The sequence below is a fragment of the Aotus nancymaae genome, unplaced genomic scaffold (genome assembly GCF_030222135.1).
Source record: "Aotus nancymaae isolate 86718 unplaced genomic scaffold, 86718_ANA_hifiasm-v0.15.2.pri h1tg000011l, whole genome shotgun sequence".
In the NCBI taxonomy this organism is placed as follows: Eukaryota; Metazoa; Chordata; class Mammalia; order Primates; family Aotidae; genus Aotus; species Aotus nancymaae.
Genome location: NW_026988422.1, coordinates 22921314 through 22940535, shown reverse-complemented (window position 1 = coordinate 22940535; position 19222 = coordinate 22921314). Strand labels below are relative to the sequence as shown.

Sequence of the window (19222 nt, the reverse complement as noted above, 5' to 3'; positions counted from 1 at the left end):
CCTGTTTTTGGATAACAGCATCCCAATTTTTCCTTCAGGAAACAATCTTCTCTCCCCAACTCTCAATCTCTCTCTCTCTTTTTTTTTAGATGAGTCTCACTGTGTCGCCCAGGCAGGCTGGAGTGCAGTGGTGCAATCTCGGCTCACTGCAACCTCTGCCTCCCAGGTTTCAAGCAATTCTCCTGCTTCAGCCTCCCAAGTAGCTGGAATTACAGGTACATGTCACCATGCGCAGCTAATTTTTATATTTTTAGTAGAGACAGGGTTTTACCATGTTGGCCAGGCTGGTCTCAAACTCCTGACCTCAAGTGACCCTCCCGCCTTGGCCTCCCAAAGTGCTGGGATTACAGGTGTAAGCCACCGCACCCGGCCCCTCCCCAACTCTTAATCCATATTGCTGTTTTGGAGCTGACAGCATTGCCTGGCTCCAGGGACTCATGCTGGGATAATGAAAGCTCTCAAGACTTTCACTGGGATTACTGAGAAAGAAGCACTGTATCTTTCTAAGACTCTGGGTGCTAAGAAAGCCATCCTGATATCACATAGAGAGAATAAACCTGAGAATAAGGCCACAGTGGAAGAAAGCAGAGACAGCTAAGAGATTGCTAATATAATTTTTCTTTCCTACTTGAGTTGCATTTCTAACACTTGCAATTCTAAGAGGGCTGAAAATATAACAGAGCTCCTCTTAATTAGGCTGAATTATAATATTCTAATATGATAGTTCTATGTAACTTTAATTGCTTCATTTTGCTTTGTCCCTAAGTATATGTTGGTATTAGCTGAATGAAGTAATGAAGACTGCTAATCAACTGATGAACTGCTCTGGTATCCCTAACTGCTAGCCATCAGAAGTTGCTTCTGATCATAATGAGATATCTCTTTGGATGAATGCTGCTAGAGGATTACAAGAAAGCTGCTGATTTTGTTTTCTTCCTTGATCTTCCTAAATTGTACAGTGGACCAGTCAAACAATCAGTTAAAAAGATTACACAACCAGTAAGAGAAACCTGAATCTTTGGGCTGGGCCTGGTGGCTCATGCCTGTAGTCCCAGCACTTTGGAGAAAGACAGATCACTTGAGCCCAAGAGTTCGAGACCAGCCTGGGCAACATGGTACAACCCCGTCTTTAAGAAAAATACAAAAATTGGCCAAGTGTGGTGGTGTGTGCCTGTAGTTACAGCTACTTCAGGTTGCAGTGAGCCCAAATTACGCCACTGCACTCCAGCCTGGGCAACAGGATAAGACCTTGTTTCAAAAACAAACACAAAAACAAAATGCCACAGAAATCTGAATTGCTTCCTAAGTATAGAAAAAAAATGAAAGAGGTTATATATATTATGAAAATTAACCTTTAAGGTTATAAAACACTTGTTTTTTGTTTTTGTTTTCTTTAACAGGAATTTTTTTTTTTTTTCCTGGAGATGGGCGTCTCCGTATGTTGCCCAGGCTGGACTGGAACTTCTGGCTCAAGTGATCTTCCTGTCTCACCTCCTAAGGAGCTGGGACTACAGGCATACTACAGTGCCCAAAAGACCTGTTTTATGTACTCTGCTTTGACTTGAAGCTTTGTAAAGTATTAGCTCTAAGATATCTTCTTCGAACATATGTACTTTCTATATATGGATTATACTGGTGGTATGTTAGCAGAGATATACACTCATTTATGAGGTGACATCCCAATTAGGTTCATAGACAGATCTCTTCCCTCTTTTCCTCTCTTCCTCCCTCCCTCCCTCCCTCCCTTCCTTTCTCTCTTTCCCCCTTTCTTCTTTTAAACTTTCCCATCCTCAGACAGTTTCGCAGACTTTTTTTTTTTTGAGACAGTGTCTGGATCTGTCACCCAGGCTGGAGTGTAGTGGCACAATCTCAGCTCACTGTAACCTCTGTTTCCTAAGCTCAAGTGATTCTTCCACCTCAGCCTAAGACTACAGGTACACACCACCATGCCAGCTAGTTTTGTTATTTTTGGTAGAGATGGGGTTTCCCCATGTTGCCCAGTCTTGAATTCCTGGGCTCAAAGCTACCCGCCTGCTTCAGCCTCCCAAAGTGCTGGGATTACAGGTATGAGCCACTGCACCTGGTCTTAATGGGCTTTTTATCTGTGTGTTTAATAATAAAATTCTCTAACAGAAAGTGCTTACATTGGCTTGATACTGTTCCAGAATCACATGACCTGGAAACTCTGGTTCTGGAACAGTTGCAAATCGCCGAATAACAACTAACAGCATTTCAAGGCCAGAAAGACGGAGATGGTCATTGTGATCTGTGGCAGCCATAAAAGCCATGCGAATTAAGTCAGCAAGATGCAACACCAAAAAATCACCTATAAGATTAAAAAACATATTGGGAGAAAAGAAGATTAGAAAATATCAAAAAAATGTGCTGGAACTAAGACTTACATTAAGTGATAATCTTTCCTCCTCTAATTTTATAACCTAGACTTTAAGTACCTCTGACTTGATACACTGTTTTTATTGTTTGTTAACTATATACTTTGAAGCTGGATTTAATGTACACTGCAAATACACAAAAAAACTGTTCCAAAGCTAATAATTATATACAGCTACTCAGGGCAGAATTAGCATCTTTTAAGAGTCCTAATAATATCTTCAATAAAAATTTTGTTAAGATTTTATGATAACAATACATTAGTTGGTACTGAGGAGACTTTGGGCTTTGATTAATACAGCAGAAATTTATTCTCTTTATGTCAAGTTGAAGCTAAGATGTAATGTTCGTTTAAAAAAAGAAAAGTTTTACATGGCTCTCTATATCAACTACAGTGTCTTATTTATACATATCTTGCCAAACACACAAATGAGGGGAGCATAAAGAACATTTCTAGCTGTAGAAATGATAAATGAGAATTCCTTTCATTCCTATAACACATTGTTTGGTATAATAAATCTCCTGTGGAATAATATAAGAAAATCGTTTAACAGAAGAAATCAACATATCTTAGTAAATGCCAACTACAACTTTAACTGAGAGCAAAGGAATCAGTAAGTATCTACTTACTGATAAAATTTACAGCATGTAAATTTTATAAACTGTAGCAGAGCTCATCACAAGTAGGAGACTCAAAAAATGTGTACTTAAAAAATAATTAAACCAGAGACACCTAAATCATACTCAGACTGGAAATAGCAACCTTTTGCTTTGTAATTCTATTGTCTGGTAAAGAAGACATCTAAGGCATTTAGAAATATGCACTGTGGACAGGTGCAGTGGCTAATGCCTATAATCCCAGCACTATGGGAGGCTGTGGGCGGGGGAGTCACTTGAGCCCAGAAGTTTGAGACAAGCCTCGGCAATGTAATAAGATCCCATTTCTACAAAAAAAAGGAAAAACTAGATGGGCATGGTGGTATATGCCTATAGTCCCAGCTACTCGGGAGGCTGGGGTGGGAGAATTGTTTGAGCCTGGAAGGTTGAGGCTACAGTGAGCTGTGATCATGCCACTGCACTCCAGCCTGGGTGACAGGGTGAGATTCTGTCTCCCAAAAAAAAAACAACAACAACAACAAAACAACCATATGTGTGTGTGTGTGTGTGTGTGTGTGTATGTATTGTGTCTTCGAACATGAGCTTAAGTGAATTTGAAAAATTAGACATCAAACCCTAAAGACAAACATAAATAGGTAAAAATAATACACTTGAACAGTAAGAGGTGGTCAAAATGGTCTTACAATCAGGTTTACTTAACAAGGAGAAAGGCTCAAATGTGTTCTAGTTAATATCTATGATGCTAAAATAATCTATAAGAAAAAACTAGCCCAAGTTACAAACCAGGAAATAATTTTTGAGAACTAGTTTATGTTCATACTATTTCCCAAGAACTAATTATTTTCTATAAACTTAACTCATTGCACATGCTCATTAAAGTGAATGCCAATTTAAGAAGTTTAATCATTAAAAATGTATTTAAACATGAAGTGATGTGATCATAGCTCACTGCAAGCTCAAACTCCTGGGCTCAAGTGATCCTCCTGCCTCAGCCTCTCAAGTAGCTGGAATTATGGGTGCACACCACCATGCCCTGCTAATTTAAAAATATTTTTTTAGTAGAGAAAATGTTTCATTGTTGCCCAGGCTGGTTTCAAACTCCTGGACTCAAGCGATCCTCCTGCCTCAGCCTCCCAAAGTGTTGGGATTATAGGTATGAGCCACTGTGTCTGACTAGTTTCATTTTTAAAATTTATATTAAAACCATAAGCAGACAGCATTTTTACACATATCATTTGGTGTTTTCATTACTATGTCACTTACTTCTTGAATCTCTTTTTTTCATTTCTTGTGCTAAAGCAATGTCAAAATGTGCACTGTTAGCATTCTCACATTGGTTAATTATCCTACAGACACATTCAGCAGCAAAGACTCTAGTAGCCCACTGGGGATTGGTAAAAGGATGGGATTTTTCATCATGTCTGGTGGTCAGGACTGACGTATCATCCCCTTTATCTCCTTCTTCTTCTTGCATTGTATCCACACAAGTTAGAGCTGTAAAATCTTTTATTAAAGGAGAACAAATGTAATTATAATCAATTGAAAGATATATATATATACATACACACACACACACACACATATTTATATTAAAAGGAACACAAAAATGACTTCAAATTCAGACTAGAATTGGTATTGATCAATTATCAATTGCTATTGATCAAACTTTTTTTTAACAATATCAAATAATTAGATCTAGTAACTGCAGTTGTTTAAAAGAGATGCTTTAATACTGTTCCAGGTGAAAATGACAAAGCTGTTATCAATCCCCTGCATGTAGGTGGATGTACTTAAGTAAACTCAAAATTCTCTAGTAGGGAGTATGTATGGGATACACTGGGAAGGCTGTTTTAACACTGGAGCCTTGCATGGATTTAAGAAGGTTCCTGAATCTATTCAAACTGTCTGAAAATATTTTTCTTAAGATAGACCCATTGCTATTATTACAGTATCAAATTTGTACTGATAGCTAAGAGTCACTGAGTAGTGAATTATCTCCTCTACTTATTAACTGTTAAACTTACCAACTGTTTACAAACTGAAAATGGAACTAATGCTATGAAACAAACCAAACTGCTTTTCTTATATTATCCCATATATCAACATTTTTTGCATGTTAGAATAGCAAAAATGTCAAAAATAAGGTTAAGGCAAAGTTAACAGAGCCTGGAAGGTGTTTCCTGAGAAGGTATGGAGCCAAATCACAGAAGATGAAGAACTGATGGCAAGATAAAACAGAGCAAGCTCAGGGAATATGAATGTAAAATTTAAAAAAGTTAAGTGAGACATCAGAAAAATGTAATCAGTCTATCTATGCACATATATATGTTCTTTTTTTAAATTTTATTTTATTTTTGAGACAAGATCTTGCTCTTTTACACAATCATGGCTCACTGTAGCCTAGAATACCTGGACTCAGGCAACATTTTCTTTTAAAGAAGTCCTTGCAATTTCTTGAGTAGTGGGGACAGAAGAGAGAATTAGAGAAATAAAACATGTATATTGTAATAGTTGAAACAGCAGGTATAATCACTGGAGAGGAACCAATAAGAATCAAGATAGAAAGAGGAGAATACAAAACATTCCGGGGATTTTATGTTAACTTTTTTTCCTATCACACAATTGAGACACGAGAGCTACCTTAAATTTTAAGGCTTGGGCAACGGAGTTGGGAGCACTGAACTACAGTGGAAAGCTTGTGAATTTTAAAAGTTATGTAGGCATAGGACTGAATTTGTCTATGTCTTCGGGTTGGTTACCTGTCTGGGCCTGTTTTCTATAAAAAAGTATAAAACTGCCTATGCGCAGGATGAGTTAAAAGATTAAATCGGGTAAATTATGTACAGTTCTTGGAAAAAAATTTTTTCTCTTCTTTATTCCTCTTATTTATTTTGTCTCTTACCCCAAGGATACGAATATTAAAGATTTGCATATACTTTCTCATGAACAATTATCTTGCATTACTAAAGACATTATGGCAATGACACCGTTTTCTAATACTATTTGAAATTAACATTATTATTATATGTAGCGAAACTGGCTTGCTCAAAATGTTGTAACTTTGGAGAATTTTCTCTTATGGTGACTAAACAATTTCATATAATGTGTGGCATGGGGTGGGTATGCATGTATGTATGTATGTAGAGACAGGGTCTGACTCTATTGCCCAGGCCAGAGTGCAGTGGTGTGATACTGGCTCACTGCAACCTCTACCTCTCCGGCTCAAGCAATCCTCCCATCTTAGCCTCCTGAGTAGCTAGGACTACAGGCGTGAGTTGTAGTCCTAGCCCAGCTAATGGCCTGCCTTAGCCTCCTAAAGTGCTGGGATTACAGGCACAAGCCACTGCAGTTGGTCTCAAATATTTATTGTATGTATGAATAGAAATGATGAGGATAATATAAATTAAGTCCCACCTTTTACAGCATAAATAATAACTCTACTTTTTGGTTTGTTTTACATAGGAAAGTCATCTAAGACAGCAAAAGGGAAAAAAAGCAGGCTTAAGTATTGGATTTATATTGTTCAAATTAAAGAGAATTCTAAAACACTAGAAATATAATCTTCATCTGAAGAAAGAAACAATCAGACAATCAGAATCCAGCCAGACAAGACTGATGAGTTCTCAGTGGTAAACAATTTTATGTAAAGTCTTAAATTTCAATTTTATTATTTAACTGATAACGACCAATGCTTACCAGTTGATGTAGCAAGTACATCTTTACAAAGCTTTAACCAAAGGGAGAGTTTTTTCACAGCCATAGATGTAAGCATATAATTTAAAGTCTCTTTGATATCATGGCATAATTTGTCATCTGTCTCTTTGTCTAGCAAGATCAATAATGCCCCCTCAAGGCCGACTTCTCTGATGTTAGCATCTGACAAGAGGAAAAACAATGATCTAAGTAATATAGAAAGCAAAACTACCATATCAGAAGCTCACAAATTCAGTAGTTATTCAAATAGTAGATAAAAATATATATTAAATAACTAGTCCAAATACCACGTTTTAATCTACTGAGATCCATTTTAGTTCACACTTGAATTCTGTCGAATTTTGGGATTATTTATGATCCTATATAGCCGTATTTTATGTAATGTCACTGAAAGGAAAGTATTAAGAATTACTGTGTTTTCTTAATCAGGTAAAAATTCTTACCCAATTAGTGTCCAATACTTATACATTTTATTCAGTGCTTCTTCCCCATTTTGAGACAGTCTTGCTCTGTCACCCAGCCTGGAGTGTAGTGGTACAATCTCAGCTCACTGCAACCTCCATCTCCTGGGTTGAAGCAATTCTCCTGACTCAGTCTCCCAAGTAGCTGGGATTACAGCTGCCTGCCACCACGTCTGGCTAATTTTTTGGAGTAGAGATGGGGTTTCGCCATGTTGGCCAGGCTGGTCTTGAACTCTTAACCTCAAGTGATCCCCCTGCCTAGGCCTCCCAAAGTGCTGGGATTATAGGTGTTGAGCCACAGTGCCCGGCCACCAGTGCTTCTTAGTATAATTATTTTCTAATTTTAAATAAACACAATTAAGTTTTCCTCATTCTGGTATAAAGTTTTAAAATTTATTAACATGAGATAAAGCCCAAAGAGAAAAAAACACTATATGGAAAACACTGTTTAATTACTCCAATTAAGCTATTGTGGACTACTGAATAAACATATATCACTATACAATATTCTCACTACTACGAAGTAACACCTCTAAGGGGAAATGCAATCCTTGATCTAGCATCAACTATTATCTTTAATTCTGAAAGTGCCAAAAGGACAAATACATTTTCTCTTGAACAGTTAACTCATCTAGCATTTATGAAAACATGTAGATTTAAAAGATTCTATTACTAGTAGACTATTTATTTATTTTTGGAGACAGAGTCTTGCTCTGTTGCCCAGATTGGAGTGCAGTGGCACAATCTCACTGCAACCTCTGCCTCCCAAGTTCAAGTGATTCTCCTGCCTCAGCCTCCCCAGTAGCTGGGATTACAGGTGTGTACCACCATGTCTGGCTAATTTGTTTTATATTTTTAGTAGAGATGAGGTTTCACCATGTTTGCCAGGCTGGTCTCGAACTCCTGACCTCAGGTGATCCACTGGCCTTGGCCTCCCAAAGTGCTGGGATTACAGGTGTGAGCCACTGTGCCTGGCCTTTGTGGGTGTTTTGTTTTGTTGGTATTAGATTGTTTTAAAAGAGAAGTTATCTTTTAAAGATCAGAAGGAGGTGGTAGAAATGTTTCAGATTAGGGGTCTAAAAAGATATGGCAGCTAAAGTAATGTAAGAGTCATGACTGGATCTTAGATTTAGGTGGGGGGGAAGGGGAGGACTCATAAAGGACATTTGGATGACTAGGGAAAAGTATATGAGGACAGTAAATCAATACTGATTTTCTTAAGTGTGTGATCATGTATGGGTATGTCCTTTGCATTAGTCCATTTTTGCTATAAAGACATACCCAAGACTGGGTAATTTATTTAAAAAAGGTTTCAGGCCAGGCATGGTGGCTCACGTCTGTAATCCCAGCACTTTGGGAGGGCGAGGCAGATGAATCACCTGAGGTCAGGAGTTCAAGATCAGCCTGGCCAACATGGCAAAACCTCATCTCACTAAAAATACAAAAAATTAGCTGGGCGTGGTGGCAAGTGCCTGTAATCCTAGCTACTTGGGAGGCTGAGGCAGGAGAATCGCTTGAACCCGGGAGGCAGAGCTTGCAGTAAACCGAGATTGCGCCACTGCACTCCAGCCTGGGCAACAGAATGAGACTCTGTCTCAGACAGAAAAAAAGAAAAAAGAGGTTTCATTGACTCACAGTTCTACATGACTGGGGAAGCCTCAGGAAACATACAATCATGGTGTAAGGAGAAGAGGCACATCTTACATGGCAGCAAGCAAGAGAGAGCATGTAAAGGAAGTGAAGGGGGAAGAGCCCCTTGTAAAACCAACGGATCTTGTGAGAACTCACTATCATGAGAATGGCACGGGGGAAACCGTCCTCATGATCCAATCACCTCCTACCAGGTACCTCCCTCAACAACTGGGGATTATATTTGAAGATGAGACTTGGGTGGGAACACAAAACCAAGCCATATCATTCCACCCCTGGCCCTTTCCAAGTCTTATGTCCACATTTCTAAACCAATCATGTCTTCCCAACAATCTCCCAAAAGTCTTAATTCCTCAGCATTAACTCAAAAGTCCACAGTCCAAAGTCTCATCTGAGACAAAGCACGCCACTTTGGCCTATGAGCCTATAAAATCAAAAGGAAGTTAGTTTCTTTCTAGATACAACGGGGTACAGGCATTAGTGACTAATGAGGAGGCTGTGGTCAGAGAGGGGAACGCAAATTTGTGGATGGCATGCTAAGTTCCAGGGTGTACCCAGGATGCAGATGAGGTGTTTGTGTGGTGTCCTGACCAACAAAAATCATGTTCTGTATGTTGATCAGGAATGGTATTCAGCAATCAGGTTTATGACTAAGGGGAGCATATGTGTGTGTGTGTTGTGTGCATGCACATTGCATGTATAGTAGCCCTTCTAAAAATAATTAAATAACATTTCTTTCCTTCTCATAAACATGCTCAGAATTCCATCAAATGCTTATTAACATATTATATAAGACAATGGATCAGCAATGATGATCCGGACGCTTTTGCTATTGGGCCTTTCATTTATTTGGTTCTTCATGATAGAGATTGTGGCTTTTCATGAATGGGGCTGCGTATGGCTCTGTCTTTCTTCTTGTGTCCCTCTTAGCTCCATTCTACTTTATAAATTTCCACAGGGGCAGGCACTATTTCATGTCCTCGCTACCCCCATGGCAATTCACACAGTTCTACCTAATCAATGTTTTCTAAATGAAAAGACCACAGTTGTTTTCCACCCTGACAACTTGTCTCCCCCATAGGAAAGATGAGTATAGCAATGACCTCAGCTAATACAGAGAATCTTGGAAAAAGGTTTTCTTCCAAGTGTACTTTAGTACATAATGCCACAATGACATGTTCAGTCTCTGTTATCTTCAGAATGCGAAGCCTTCAAAAACATTCAAGTTTTCTCAATCGCTGTCCCCTCTGTTTGCCTTTCTTTTTTTCTGCCCTCATCCAATATCCCTCTTTCACTGTGGTATCAAATTCTTTGGTCGTGCAGTTATCATTTGTCTTTGATACTCTTCCCTTTTCTGTGTGATGATCTTTTCCTTCCTTCTTTCTCTGCTTGTAATGGGGTTCTTCAGTTGGCCTTCCACTAAGAAGCTCTCTGAGAAAGCTGATAAACTTCAGCTCCTCTAAGAATACTTGCACTTTAACAGATTTTTTTTAAAAAGAAATACATTTAAAAAATCAAAGGAATAAAGCTAGCAAGTAAGTGACAGGTAGTGGAGATTGACCTTGAATTACCAGCACCTACCCATTTTCCCTATCCCTGCATGGGGACCTACCTCTGTAATTTTGGAGAAGGAATGGACTCAAGTTTCTCACCTATAAAGTGGTTATAATAATACCTACCTCTTGGGGCTGTTTATCGGGGCATAAATGATGTAATTGATGTGAAAGTGCTTCTTAAACTATAAAGAGTTTTCCAACTCTTCCTCTACCTTCTAACACTGACCTGGGAATTGTGCCCTAAGGCTCACTCCTGCAAGAGAGGGCAGATAATCGATAACTGGGGCTTTCACCCCAGGAGCTGAACTGCCACACAGCAATTATTCACCTGAAGGGAAGGCGGCTTCACCAGCAATTTCTAACATCTTTTCTGGTCTAAAACCTATGATTATAAAAAAGTACTCTGGCAGGGCGCAGTGGATCACGCCTGTAATCCCAGCACTTTGGGAGGCCGAGGCGGGCGGATCATGAGGTCAGGAGATGGAGACCAACCTGGCTAACACAGTGAAACCCATCTCTACTAAAAATGCAAAAAAATTAGCCAAGCATGGTGGTACATGCCTGTAGTCCCAGCTACTCGGGAGGCTGAGGCAGGAAGACCGCTTGAACCCAGGAGGCAGAGATTGCACTGAACCGAGATTGTGCCACTGCACTCCAGCCTGGGTGCACTCCAGCCTGGGTGACAGAGTGAGACTCTGTTAAGGGTGAGCTAACTTCTTAACTAGGTGACTCTTAATCTCTTTGAAACTCGGTTTCATTATCTATAAGATAGACATAATGCCTTCCCTGTCTGTCCCAGGAACTATGAAGATCAAATGAGACTTTGAATGGAGGTCAGGTCAAGCTTTTAAAACTGCAAAGCCCCTTTCTGGGGTGAGGTAGCTGTTGTTAATACTTATCTCTCATTCCACCTCTCTGATGAAGTTGAGTTCAAGGGAAGCAGCCCCCCATCTACACACACTTTCAAATTAATTTTATAATTTAAGATGAGACTCACAGATAGGTTTTTTCTTTTTTTTTTTTTTAGGCACTTCAGTAACTAAGAACAAGTCATACAGATAGGTGTTATTAACAATGCAAGTCCTTCTGGTAGCTTCTTATTTTAACAGTTAATAGTTCTTGCTAATCAAGTGATAGCCTTTTAAAAATCATTAAAAATTTCTGTACTTTCTCTATTTCAAATGTATTTTTCCGTATCTTCCTACAACTCTGATTCTTAGAGAGTCTCAGGGGGACTTTTTTAGGGTCAGAGATGATTTTAGCCACAAATTTGAAGTAAACAATTGTGTTGCCTCACCTATGCACATTTCTGTTTCATTTTCAAGTCCATTTTATGCACATTATCTCATTTAGTCCTTTCAGCTCTAAAATTGATGGGGCAAAAGGTGTTACCTTCATTTTTCAAATGAAATAGACAGGTTTATTTTTGGCAACCTGACTTTTAAAGCCCCATCTCCCACTGGCCTTGTAGGATGCCATATATCTCCGGTCCTGCAGGTAAGTGAGGTCATGGAGAGCAGCAGCAACAGCAGCAATTGGGAGCCTGGTAGAAATGCAGAATCTCAGACCTACCCAGGCCCCCTGAATCAGGTTTATCAAGACCTGCAAGTGATTCATGTGCACCTTCAAGGTTGAGAACATTGATCTGATAGGGGGATTCACATGAAGGAATTACCGACTTAATATCGTCTTCTCCCAGAAAAAAAATCTTCAGGATATTTATTCATTAAAAGAAAAAAAAAACCCTTGAAAGAGAAATAATTAGTCCCTAAGAATGAGTGATGGGATTCTAGGCGTCTGGCCCCTTAGAGAGCTTTCTAGTTTCCCGAACATACAGGAGCCCAACTCTTATAATCACACAAAAAGCTGATCTTGTTTGCCAAGCTGTCATAGAATGATATTTCAGAGAGAAAAAACAAGAATAAAACTATTAAGTAGTCTCTAAACCTTGTTAGAATTTTGCCAATTATCCTGAAAATGTCCTTTTTTCCGACACAAGAAAATACGGCAACAAACTAAAAAGCTAAAATAGTAATTTGTACATGTTTTTCTTTCACAAAATATGCAAATAAATGTTTTCTATATAGATGACATCTAATCAAACAGCACTTAGAAAAATATATCAGGGCTGGGTGTGGTGGCTCATACCTGTAATCACAATATTTTGGGAAGCCTAGGTGAGCAGATGGCTTGAGCCCAGGAATTCAAGACCAGTCTAGGCAACAAAATAAAACTCCATCTCTAAAAACAAAACAAAACTAACCCGCAAAATCAGCCAAGTGTAGTGGCATGTGTCTGTAATCCCAGCTACTCATGAGGCTGAGTGGAGAGGATTGCTTGAGCTCGAGAAGTTGAGGTTACAGTGAGCTGTGATCACACCATTGCACTCTAGCCTGGATGACAGAGTGAGACCCTGTCTCTTACAAACAAAACAAAACAAAACAGAAGAAAAGAAAAATGTATCAATCTGCTAACAACATTGAGTTCTATTTTTCCTTGTATAATTTGGCGGCCTGTGACATTTTGGAGTCACTAGAGACTGTCACTTCTCCATTTGTTTAATCATCCTTTAACTATGAAAAGACTAAAACAGTGTCTATTTAAGCAAATGTGTATGAAGTTTGTAAGTAGATTGCCTTTATAATGTTATTCTTCATTCAATCTATTTTTTAAAAAAATTCCCTGCAGTGCGTTCCAAGTCTATTTCATCAAATTATTAACAACCTCAGTCTTCAATGACACGTTGGCTTCACTTGGTGAGATTAGAAAAGTTTCATCAGAAACTGAATTAGTAATCCTAGAATCATATCTTGTAAGAGCCTTAAAGATGATACAATATAAATTATTCTTTTACAAATGGAGAAAATGAAGCTCAGATAAGAAATGTGATTTGCCCAAGGCCACACTCACAGTTTGGGGATTATTCGAGGTTTCATCTGAAAAGCTCTTATTTTATCTTAGTTGTAAAGAAACCTGAACAAAGCTATACACATCCTGAAGTTCTGGTTTTCATGTTCAACCGCATCCTTTCCACAGTGACAACCTATGAATCAAGATTTCGGCTCAGACTTTTTCCTGAATGGCATCAACTCACCTTATCAACAATCTCCTGGACTTCTGGAGTGGCGGGTTTGGCCTCAGATAAGCCTCCTGGTATCATTTTGACTGACTGCTTCTTTGCTGGGCAGAATGTTGGAACCAAAGTGAAAAGGAAAGCACGGAGACTCGTGTTTTAAAAGAGGCATTCACTAGCTCCGCCTAAAAAATGCTTTATTTGCTACAAAGAGCAAAGAGGCGTGGGGAAAATGAATATGCCTCCAAGCAAGTCTTTTTGCTTCCTGGACAGAATATGCTATATGGAATTTGGAAGAAAGAGGGATTGATGGATGAACAAATGGGCAAGTACAAGAGTCATGTCCTAACAAGATCAAACGTCCCTGCTTTCTCTTTGACAATGGTTCCATCCTGTTGCATCATCTGAACTATTAAATCTGAAGCCACAACCAGAATTTCCAAATGTTTTAAAACTTCTAACACAATTTTTTTAAAGCAATACTTACTAATAATGTCAAGAGTAGTTTAGAATTTACTTGACTTTAGAAAGAAAGCAAAAGGATCTATCTGGAAGACATTGGCTGGATGTGTGTTCTTTACTCTTACTTAAATATCTAGAAATGTTTAACATACAGAAAAACACAAAGAATAAAATAACAAACGTCTATATTCCTGTCACTCAGAGTTAAAACTTTGAACCTTTTTGCCATATTTATTTGCTGTCTTTTATTTTGGTAGTTATTTTTAAGAAATAAAATATTTCAGTTATGGAGGAAGCCCTGCACCCCACGCGACCTTGCTCTCCAGAGGGCAAATTGCACTGTGAGTTGATATCCTTCCAGGCCATTTTAATACTTTTACTTGTTGTGTCTTTAACATTTCCCTTAAATTGTATGCTAAACATATTCTATTTATGGTCTTTTTTCTATTCAACATGTTTTTGAGCCTTTTCGTGTTGATACACAGATAGATCGATCCACAGATAAATCAATCCAGTTCATTTCCTTTAACTGTGATATGCGATTCTGTGCTAGACCTAGCTATTTATTGTACCTATCTAATTGCTCTACGCTAGCTCATATTTTACACACTCATTTCCCTATTGATGACGATTTTGGTTGTTTCTGGTGTTTCATTCTTATAAACAACGTTGCATTTTTTCCCCCTTTTGTATATGAGGGCTTCTGCAGGCAACTTATCTAGAAGCAAAATTGCCATGTTGTGTGAATATTTATGTATCTAATTTTATTCAACTTTGGGAATGTATAATACATGCACAGGATAAGAATGTTTGGAAGGAATCAGGCTTTACAATATAAGGAATTACTCATTCACTTAATTCCTCAGACACCCTTCTCCTCTCCAGAGACAACTGTTGGGACCAGCTTCTTGTGTATTCTTCAGATATATTCTTTACACATACAAATATAAAAATAATTGGCTACACACACATACATACATATACATGTATATAGGTTTTCTTTTATACAAATGCTATTCTACATAAATGATTATACTATTTGTTTTATTCCTAACAATATATTTTAGAGATTATTCTATATCATGATACAGAGACTTGTTTCTTTTATTTTTTTTGAGACAGAGTCTTGCTCTGTTACCCAGGGTGTAGTGTAGTGGTGCCATCTTGGCTCACTGCAACCTCCGCCTCCCAGGTTCAAGCAATTCTCCTGCCTCAGCTTCCCAGGTAGCTGGGATTACAGGCACCTGCCACCACGCCCAGCTAATTTTTATATATTTTTTAGTAGACACGGGGTTTCGCCATGTTGCCCAAGCTGGTCTCAAGCTCCTGACCTCAGGTGATCCACCCCCCTTGTCCTCCCAAAGTGCAGGATTACAGGTGTGAGCCACTGCGCCCAGCCGCTTGTTTCTTCATAATGATGTTTGGCAGGTGCTTGGCAAATTCTTGGAGCTGGATGAGTGCCTTACAGGCTAAACTGAGGGGCGTTACATAGGTATCTCTCCATTGAATGCCTTTACCCTGTGGTTTAAGAAGAACAGTGAATATGACTGACCAGGTGCTCCTTTAAGAGGCCACAGGTCGTCTGAAGACTTTGGCTCAGTTTTCATAGGCCACTGGCTCTATTCATCTTCATGTGACCTCCCCAAGTCAAGTCCTTTCATATTCAGGCCCCTGACTTTTTTCAAGCCTGCCGCCCATTGTTAGTTCTTCACTTACATCCTAGTCAGGCTATCCTTATTGAATCTCCCCAGTCGTAGGGGATACGGTCAACAGCAAGTCTACTGTTCTCTTTCTAGGGTCTATGCTCTGTACTCTCAGCTCTTTCCTACTGATTCTCAATAATTTATTTTAAAAGTAAAAACTTCCCCAAAGCAAATATTGCTTTTGTCTTTTGTATTCCTCCTATAATAATCGTAGTTCTTATCAAGGGTAGTATGGATGCCTCTGGTTGACAGGGGAAGAATCGCATACAAGGAAGTGCAAAAGAGAAAAGCACAACAATTCCTATCCCTGTGTTCATTGTTTACTTAAGTTAATCATACAGTTGATTAAATACACATTTATTTTAAAGGTACCTTTAAGATTGCTTTTTGGATTTTTTTGGTATGAATTATGTAGGTTGTGTTTATGGAGCTAGAAATCCTCATTTGTTTCATATTTCTTGTCTGTCCGTTCATCTGCCACAGGAGTTATCTTTTATGTGAGTTTTCTCTTTTGTGGGCTGGTTTGTGGGGCTTCGCCATGGAGTGGTTGCCCCTACTGGGCCCTAGGAGGTGCACGAGCCCCAGCCCAGTTCTTACTTTACTGTCGGCTTAGAGCTCTTGAACCATAAAGATACTGAGAATTTGGACTCATCTCCAGCTTTAATTACACACCTGGGGCTCTGAACTTCCCCAGCTGATTGCTTTTCTACCCATTGCCAGGAGTGGATGTGGGGATGCATTCATTTATCATGCAACCCACTGTTCCCTCTGCTAGCTATTTCCCCAGGAGAAATGAAGTATATCTGCACAAAGACTGGCATACAAATGCTTACAGCTGCATTATTCATAATAGCTCAAAACTGATGGAAACCCAAATATCCATCAACTGGCGAATCGCAAGAATAGTTGTGGTAGAGCCACGGTATAGATCACTACTCAACAATAAAAAGAAACAAAATAGTGATATATTAAATCACATAGGTGAACCTAAAAATCAAGTCAAAGTGAGAAAAAGTGAAAGAAAGCAAACACAGAAGACCATGGACTATATTATTCCATTTAGATGAGACTTAGAAGAGGCAAAATTATAGCGACAAAAAGGAGATCAGAAGTTGCTTGAGGCTGAGGAGAGGGATGGAATGGACTGTAAAGAGGCACAATAAAACGTCTTAGGGAGATGGAATTGTTCCATATGTGGATTATGATAGTGGCTACACAACAGTATACGATTACCAAACTTCATCAGATCGTGCACTTAAAGTGGGTGGACTTGTTTCAGCACCAAAAAAATAAAATAGTGGGTAGACTTTATCTATGTAAGTTACACCCCCCAAAAGCTAGAATAAAAAAGCACTGCTTTTCGAATGCCTTCTTTATGTGTCTCTTGGTCTTGCTGTTATACTTCTTCCTCTAATGTTTTTCATTAGAGTCTTAACTACCACTGCATCAACATAGTGCCTTAAAAACAGCTGTGAAGACTCCATTTGAAGTGTGTGCTCAGGAGAGGATGTAGTTATTCCTCCTGGCTATCCTTGTGGTGAAGAGTGAAAGCAGGAGGCACGGTTGACTGAGGACAGGTCATAAAAAACAGGTGAAAGATCTTACACTTTAGTTGCCAGGTTATGGAGGTCAGGTTTATTGCTGAAGAGTTTGAGCTATAGGGAAGCCATTTGTTCTTTCGGAAGATAAAAGTGGAAGCAATGTGTAGACTGGTATATTAGGAAAACACCAACTAACTGCCTGACTTTTCCTACTATACCCTCAACACTCAACATGGACTGGCCATCATAATTTGCGGAAACTGAGTCCCCATACCACCAGTGCTGTCTGGCTTCCTGGCTCGAGAACAGCAGAGTTCTGTTCCATATTGGCAGGGACCCCTGACGGGACCCCTCCTGCGACGCCAAGCCTGCAAAAAACTGACTGGACTTGCTAAAAGCTTGGCATGGGTAGATTTATTTTTTTGAGGGTCGGGGAGGAGCACACTAAGTTCATGCCTGAAATCAATACGGAGGAAAACAGAATGATAAGAAGAGAATCAAGAGAGTGAACCCTTAGAGCTCAGCCAAACCTGGGGAGGTTTAGGGTTTCCCTTCTCCAAACTGGAGGATGAGGTAATTCTACCTACATCTTTGTGGCTGGGGGGTTCCTAGTTCTTGTTTGGGTTACACATATTTTAGGATTCCAGGTGAGATCTTTTCCTTTTTGAAAACTGAAGTGTAATTTATGCATAGTAAAATGCACAAATTTTAAGTGCACAGCTATAAAATATGTGCCTCAATTTTTTACAATTGTTGTATATATCTATGATAAGCCGTAGAACAGTCCATCTTCCCAGAAATTTCTCTCCCATCACTACAATGTGCTCAACCACTCTAGATTTGCCTGTTTTAAAATTTCATATAAGTAGAAGCATGATGGAGGTGCTCTTTTGTTTCATTTGCTTTGCATAATTTTTGATATTCATCCATGTTGTCATGTTGTCAGATTTCTCAGTAGTTTGTTCTTTTTTATTGCTGTGTAGCATTCCAGTGTAAGAAACTGCCATGTTTGTTTCTTCAATCTCCTGCTGATAGGCATTTGGATTGATTCTGGGTTTTTGGCTATTAATAAAATCTGCTATCAACAAGTCATTTCTCTTGGATATATACCTAGGAGTGGAAATTTTGGGATATGGGAAAAGTGTTGAACTTTATTAGAAATTAGCACTTTCTAATGTGGTTGTATCATTTTACACTCTATCAGCAATTCATAGGAGTTCTAGCTGCTCCATTCTCTCTAACACTTGATAGTGTCAGTATTTTTAATTTTAACTACTTAATTTTAATCATTCTTGTGGATATATAGTATATCTTCCAGTGGTTTTAATTTGCATTTTGCTGAAGAGTAATAATTTTTAGCACCTTTTCATGTGTTTATTGACCATTTGAATTTTTAAAAATAAAATCCCTACCCAATTATTTTGCACCTCACCTTTTCCATATTGAAAAAGGTTTTTTTTATATATTCTGGATGTGAGTTCTTTGTCAGATTATATATATATTTCAGATTATATATTACATATGTATAATATTTTTTTCTCAGTCTGTAGCTTACCTAATATTTTCTCTCAGTCTGTAGCTTACCTTTTTAATTTCATAATGAGTGTTTTCTGATGAACAGAAATTTCTAATTTTGATGATGTTCATTTCTTTCTTTCATGGTTATTGCCTCTGATATGTTTTAAAAACATTTGCCTGCCTTAGGGTTCAGGAACATATTTTCTATATTTTTTCTTAGATACTTTATGGTTTTACATTTTAGCTTTTACATTTAAATGTATGACCCATCTCAGATTTATTTCTCTGTGGTGTATATGGTGAGAGATAGGGACTGGGGGATTCAGGTTTCTTTCATCTTTCCTTACAGATAGCTACTTGCTGCAAAACAACAACAAATTGTGGCTACTTGTGGCAAAATAAACAACTCTTACTGGAAAACAACAACAGCAATCCTTTCTTTCACACTGAATTTTTTCAATGCCTTTGTTGAAAATATTTATTTTATACAAATGTTCATTTTCAACAAAGGCATACACAATTAGTATTATCAAGT

General features: G+C 38.5%; 1 protein-coding gene and 1 long non-coding RNA gene across 2 annotated transcripts in view; one reads left to right on the top strand and one right to left on the bottom strand.

The window, feature by feature from the left end:
- The window catches only part of LOC105729396 (HEAT repeat-containing protein 5A-like), a 34372-nt gene extending 27397 nt beyond the window's left edge, over positions 1-6975 (bottom strand). Inside the window, 3 exon segments of the mRNA XM_064374695.1 lie at positions 2145-2326; positions 4273-4512; positions 6706-6975. Coding sequence (XP_064230765.1) covers positions 2145-2326; positions 4273-4512; positions 6706-6937 — 654 coding nt within the window. The 5' untranslated portion in view covers positions 6938-6975.
- LOC135274225 (uncharacterized) overlaps positions 1-15993 on the top strand; it is a 32176-nt gene extending 16183 nt beyond the window's left edge. The window contains exons 2-3 of the long non-coding RNA XR_010342018.1: positions 90-215; positions 13427-15993. This is a non-coding gene — a long non-coding RNA (uncharacterized LOC135274225). The remainder of the gene's footprint in view (positions 1-89; positions 216-13426) is intronic.
- The last annotated feature ends 3229 nt before the right edge of the window (positions 15994-19222 follow it).